This window comes from Salmo salar, chromosome ssa09 (genome assembly GCF_905237065.1).
Source record: "Salmo salar chromosome ssa09, Ssal_v3.1, whole genome shotgun sequence".
Lineage (NCBI taxonomy): Eukaryota > Metazoa > Chordata > Actinopteri > Salmoniformes > Salmonidae > Salmo > Salmo salar.
The window spans coordinates 55,596,777-55,603,546 of record NC_059450.1 but is presented as its reverse complement, the minus strand read 5'-3'; the positions used below and the strand labels follow the sequence as shown (position 1 = coordinate 55,603,546).

The 6,770-nt window shown below is 42.6% G+C and overlaps 1 protein-coding gene across 1 annotated transcript in view; it reads right to left on the bottom strand.

Moving 5' to 3' along the window:
• Positions 1-1,253: 1,253 nt before the first annotated feature.
• Positions 1,254-6,770, bottom strand: part of LOC106611503 (mediator of RNA polymerase II transcription subunit 12) — a 105,745-nt gene continuing 100,228 nt past the window's right edge. The window contains exons 38-44 of the mRNA XM_014211769.2: positions 6,216-6,421; positions 5,682-5,756; positions 5,225-5,454; positions 4,206-4,380; positions 3,559-3,762; positions 1,989-2,070; positions 1,254-1,717 (exon numbers count right to left, since the gene is read on the bottom strand). Of these exons, the coding sequence (XP_014067244.1) occupies positions 1,680-1,717; positions 1,989-2,070; positions 3,559-3,762; positions 4,206-4,380; positions 5,225-5,454; positions 5,682-5,756; positions 6,216-6,421 (1,010 nt within the window). The 3' untranslated portion in view covers positions 1,254-1,679. The remainder of the gene's footprint in view (positions 1,718-1,988; positions 2,071-3,558; positions 3,763-4,205; positions 4,381-5,224; positions 5,455-5,681; positions 5,757-6,215; positions 6,422-6,770) is intronic.

Sequence of the window (6,770 nt, the reverse complement as noted above, 5' to 3'; positions counted from 1 at the left end):
AGTGCCTCAAATCCTAATGAGTTAATTGATACATGATTAATTAAAAAATCTGGTAACAAATAAACATAGTTGATTAACAGTTTAATTAAAGTAAAGTCACAACAACCTCTAATTAGCCAATGGTATTCCTAGACTCGGTGCTGCTCAGTCTGTGGTTCAGCACCTTGGCGCTGTCCACCAACGCATTCACTTGTCGAAATTTAGTCGACTCACACACACACACACACACACACACACACACACACACACACACACACACACACACCTACTTGCATCCTAACATCTTGCTTTGTGTCTACCGGTCTTTTTTCATTCTGACGAAGGCCAAGATGGAAACGTCATTGATTTGAATTCTTCTAAATAAAGGACTTCAACAGTTTTGCCTGTTTTTACCCATTTAAATCCTATTCACAAAATAAAAAAAGTGCACAACTGAGTTTACCCCATCGACTGGGTTCATCAGTGGTCATGACAACTACGTTTGCATCTTCTCTGGTATTAGGGTGGTAGCCTATGGCCAGTTAGAAAGTGGTTAATGCGTTCAAAATGGCCTCCTATTTCCATTGTGCACTATATCTGACCAGAACCAGGGTGCCATTTGAGACAAAGCAATAGCCTTTCGTACATTAGCTTACCTTTTTGGTAAGAACTTGAAGCGGTGAGTCACCCAGAGCAAGCCAGAGAGAAGTCTGCCATATTTCGCGCTGCTCAACCACTTGTTGTTCTGTCCAATGAACGCATCTGTCTCGTCATTAAGGCAGGGGCGTGGTTTTTGATCAAAAGACCTTTCAGCAGCTCGCATGCAGAAACAAATACATCTTTATATTTTTTATGATTGGATTGGCCTTTTTAGGTGAATAGCGACACGTACATCTAACAGGGTTTTCATTGTTAAAATATTCCATGACTTTCCGTCAACCTTAGAATTTACATGACAATGGCCAAAAGCTCCCAGGGAAATGTAATGTGGAAAAAGAATTGGAAAAATATTCATAGTTATCCATATACAAAATTATATGATTTACCATGATTGCATCAATTCCTCTATTACTTTCCCTCTGGAATGCATATAATACAATTCCATGCCATTCCAGAACCCTGATTAAATTAAAAATAAAGATACTAAAGACAATCAATAGTGGATAATAATGACTCATTGCCTTTCAATATCATTAATAATATCCTGATTGTCACATTGACTCTTATCAGACCTCTTCTTCATCAAGATGAAAAGACTGCACCAGACACTAATACAAGACAAAAACTAACATGATTTTTTAATGAGAAATACACTAAACTGAAACATTTGACAAACTGAAATAAAATAAAAAATTGCATTCTTATAATTTCTTGTACTTCTTTTTACATAGACTCTTCCATTATTCTTTGTGATCATAATATTTCACAGCACAATCCCTCCTTGCATTTTCAGAAATGACATGACTGAATTTGAGAAGGTTTTCGAATGGCATGTTGGGCCTCTGTGGTTGAGTTGTGGGTTCATCTGTCTAGGCGTCCTTCTTGGCCAATAGCAGCATTTCCCTCCTAAGAGCCTACACCTCTAAAACAGGGGCCTGCTGGGCATTGGACACATTTGCCAATCTATGGGCTGGCTGGGAACACTCCCATACACAGGGTATCCCTATCCTTCCACACACACTAATATACAACAAGCACTATCAGTAATATGAGTTGGTGTTCTGTCCAGGTTGTGTATCTGGGGAAAAGAAAAGCACTTGTTATCAACAGACCTAAAATGACAAGAAATTGTGAAAAGATTTCACATTTAGACTACAAAGCACAATACGCAACATAAGATAGTCAGAACTGTTGACAATATCAGCGGTTTCATTAGGGCACCCAACAGAAAACATTTTAAATGTGCACTTCTTATTGGACAAATCCAGGTAGTACCTCCCTAACCCTGGGGTTAATACAAGGCTGTAACAGATCTCACTAAAGTACATTGACATGAGTGTCTTTCTTACTTGAGAGTTGTTGTTGGAGCTGCCTGACCAGTGCTGCAGTCTGCTGCTGCTGTTGAGTCTGCTGCATCCCCTGTCGTGGGAACTGAGACAAACACACAAACAATATTACATTTCGGTCATTGAACGTAAAGACATACTATAACTTTTTTTCAATGGGAGTCTGTCGTTGACAAGATGATTGCCCGTCAAAAAACGCACAATATGTGGGTCTTTGTGCGTATGCAACTCGTCCCAAAAATAGTTGAGTTTAACTTTTGAAAGACAAAAACAGACAATGTATGCAATAAAATTCCTTATTCATGCCTTTGTCTGGCTATGGCCAGAGAGTCTTGTACTAGTGAATCTCTGATATCAATACTCTGCGAGAGGGCCACAACTGGCAATAAGGCAGTAGTTCCCTCTAGCCCTCCTTATTATCTTAGTTTTCTCCATATTACTTATACGCATATTATCCTTATACACTGAGTGTGAGAGTGCATTGATCCTTTTTTGCACTAATCTCTTTTGACTCATCACATATGCTGCTGTTACTGTTTATTATTCATTACGTTGCCTAGTCACTTTATCGCTACCTACACTGAGAACACCTGCTCTTTCCATGACAGACTGACCAGGTGAATCAAGTTGAAAGCTATGCCTTATTGAATTCACTTGTTATATCTACTTCAATCAGTGTGGATGAAGGGGAGGAGACAAATGAAAGAAGGATTTTTAAACCTTGAGACATGCATTGTGTATGTGTGCCATTTAGAAGGTGAATGGGTAAGACAAAATCTTTAAGTCCCTTTGAACGGGGTATGGTAGTAGGTGCCAGGCGCACTGGTTTGTCAAGAATTATAATGCTAATGTTTTTTTTTTTAACGTTCAACAGTTTTCCGTGTGCATCAAGAATGGTCCACCACTCAAGACATCCAGCCAACGTGATAAATGTGAGAGGCATTGGAGTAAACGTGAACCAGCATCCCTGTGGAATGCTTTCAACACCCATGCCCCAACGAATTGAGGCTGTTCTGAGGGCAAAAAAAAGGGGGGGGTGTGTGTGCAATGCAACATTAGTAAGGTGTTCCTAATGCTTTGTACACTATGAATAAAATCTATTTTCAATCTATCGTGCCGACCCCAACCTCTATCCGATAACATGGCTAGTGCCAACCCAGAGGGGCATAGTAGCCATGCCTTGCCTGAACCAGGCTGGACAAAAGAGTAGCAAAAAAACTGTTCAGGTCAGAGTGATAATTGGAAATAGATCTAGGTGTAGTAGGGCTGGGGTTTTATTTTGGACTTGTGGGGTGTTCCAGCAAGCAGGATCATTAAGTTAAAGTTAGCCAGCTAACAGTGATACATCTTTGATATATCAGATCTCTTAAATTCTATGGTTCATTTTGAAAGCTAAACTTGAATGTGTTTGGTGGTTGTCAAGTAAATTATACCATGCTAATTTCAAATCTATATTTCTCGAAAATAAAAAAATAATTCAGAATTTTTGGGACAGTTAGCTAGCTAACTTGATCCGTCTGTTTGGAACTGCCCCTTGGCAATTTGACTGTATCATCCTCTAAGTTGGACGTACCATGGGTTGCTGTGGGGGCATGGGCTGCATGCTCAGGGCCTGGTTCTGAGCCTGGGCACCGGAGGGCGGTGCTGACGCTACTTGTTGCTGCTGTTGTTGTTGCTGCTGCTGCTGAACTTGTTGGGGCTGGACCTGATGTTGTTGTTGAACTTGCTGTTGTTGAACCTGTTGTTGTTGAGCTTGCTGCTGAGCCTGCTGCTGGGCCTATAGGAGATAGGGAGAGTGGGGTTACACCATAGTACAACTATACAGGAATTATTACACTCAGTATACGTCATGCTAGAGCACGGGTGGGCAAACTACGGCCTGTGGGTCCCGCGATCCCATTCAATCCGGCCTACAGGATGTTAATTGGGTTGATTATTTTGGGTTAAATATATTTTTTCTAATAACTTCCCTTTTTTCTGGCCCGCTGAAAATAATTAAACAAAAATAGATATGTGCGGCACTCAGTTGAATTTCGAAATCCCAATGTGGCCCCTGTGCTAGAGCATTGAATAATTGTGGAAGTGATTGTTTAGATCTAGAGCGCATTGAGTGGCAATAGTAGTACATGTGTAGTTAAAATATAATCAATACACTGTTCCATGTTGGTCTGTAGTGTTGGATATTGCTAGTAGAAGACCTAGTAAATAGACAATGCATACTCGGAGTGCCTGCTGTCTGAGATACTGCTGCTGTTGCTGCTGTGCTTGTTGCTGCTGGGCCTGCTGCTGCTCAGCAAGAATCTGGTTTGGTCTCATTCCCGGGTGGACCCCCTGCGTACCCATGTGGCTCAGGCCCTGCATGACGGGAGCCTGATGGATGGACTGGTGGGGAAATCTGGAGAGTTCAGAGGACCAGTACATCATCAAATGTTTCACAAATACACCACTGTCTTGAATAAGGTCACTGTTGCCCATTACAGTGTTACAGCATGAAACGAAAGTGTTCTGCGACTACACTGTCAAATGTTTGCATTCATGTCAAAGGAAATCAGAGTGCAGTTTATGGGTGGGATTGACTTTTATAACACTGTATCCAGATACTAGGCAGTGATGCTAAATGTGACAAAGTCTTGATATGTGCAAGAAAAAGGAGTGAAAAAAGGCACTCTATGAACACAATATTATCAGAGGGACGATACCAGTATTGTGATACTTAGTTGCGTGGCAAGGAAACAAAACACGAAACGTATTTAACTTCTTTATGAAAACAGCCCTAATGTTGGAAACAAACATCATTATGTTGTCATTTAAAGTCACATTTATACATTTTCCAAGCTATAGCACACAATATTTTAAATACAGCAGGTTTTTACATTGACATTTTAGTCATTTAGCTGATGCTCTTATCCAGAGCGACTTAAAGGAGCAATTATGATTAAGTACTTTGCTCAAGGGCACAGACAGATTTTTCACATAGTCGGCTCGGGGATTCGAACCAGCAACCTTTCGGTTACTGGCCCTACACTTAATCGCTACTCTACCTGCCACCCCAGGACCAAAGAGTTTGCTCTGCTTCATGTTTTGGTTTGCTCTGCTTCAATACTGGTATTGTCACAGCCCTACACAATATGAGCCAAAATATCCTCGATAATGGACAGCAGACACCCCTGTGCTATTGGAGTGCAGTACAGTGTATAGTCCAAACCCCCACCACTCTTCAACTCTTCCCTCCTGCCCACCTCTGTGTGTTTTGCATGGTGTGCGAGTAGCCCGGTGCCTGCTGGTGAACATAGCCGCTGGGCCTCTGTACCATCTGCCTCAGAGAGTCCACCACGCCCAGGTTGGCCCCCGGGTGGCTTCCCTGGAAACCCTGGTTCCCGTACGACGGAGGGACTATACCACCCACCTGGGAGGGATGTGGCTGCATCCCCATGTGGGAGCCGTACGTGGTATAGCCCTGGGAGATGTTCTGTACATGGAGAGATAGAAATCAGAATGTTAATGAAAATAATAGGACAAATATGCAGGGAGGAGATGGGTAGAATATTGAATATCAGGAATAGAGGACACTAGTTTATGCATAGGGTCAAATTCAGTGGTGAAGGAAATAGAAGGATAAGAAAACCGGTTTTACAGGTACATCTGGAAAGAAATTACATTACATTTTGGCAAAAGTGTCTCATCTGAAAGACTTGCCTGAGTTGGCTGCATGGAGCCGTATTGTTGGTTGGGTGTCATCTGTCGCATCTGTTGTCCAATAATACTCTGGTTCTGAAAACGGCAAGAGACAACGGTCATCTTCCAACGTTCTTAAAAAGCAAGGGACTGCTTTCGACAACTGAAGATCAACTTTTTATTTTTTTCTTCATGGGCGGCAGGTCGCTTAGCGGTTAAGAGTATTGGGCCAGTAACCGAAAAGTCGCTGGTTCGAATCCCCGAGCCGGCAAGTTAACCCCCAACAACAACTTCTCTCCGGGCACCGATGAAGTGGATGTCAATTACGGTAGCCCCCAGCACCTCTCTGATTCAGAAGGGTTGGGTTAAATGCGGAGACACATTTTAGGTTGAACGCATTCAGTTGTGCAAATGTATCAACATGTGTACAGTGAAAGCCAGGTTCAAGATCCTATTCTGTGAGCATGTTAATAACACATCTAGCAAACCCCTCGAGAATAACCTCTGTACTCACTACTGTCCCATTCCAATGGAGTCTAGTCACTGCAGACTCACCAGTCTGACCTGCAGATGCTGGCGCAGGATCTGGCCCTGCGGTATGTTGGGCTGGGGCTTATAGCCCATAGGGTACTGCTTTTCCGTGCCCATCATGCCTGGCATTCCACCCGGCATCACGCCCGGGTAGTTGGGCCGCATGGGCATAATCTTGCCCATCTGAGGGTTCCGGGCTGGTCGGTACGGGATGTCCAAACTAGGGCCCCCTGAAGGGGAAAAGGATGAGAATTTAAGTCAAAATCAAAATTACAAAAAGCTTCAACAGCCTTGGAGGGAGCAAAGGGGCTGCAGGGTTTTGTTCCACCCCAGCATTAAAATCTGTTTCAGCTAATCAAGGTCTTGAAGATTTAGGTTGATAAGCAGAATCGTGTGTTTTAGTGCTGGGCTGTAACAAAACATGGTGTCGATTGACCAGGGTTGGTGATCAAAAGGTAAACACGCCTCACTTAAACGGTCATGAGAGGAATACAGGTTCCAGAGTGTTTTTCATGATATTGTAAAAACTAACTAGTAATAACTAAAACAGGGCCCATATTCATCAATATCAGAGTAGAG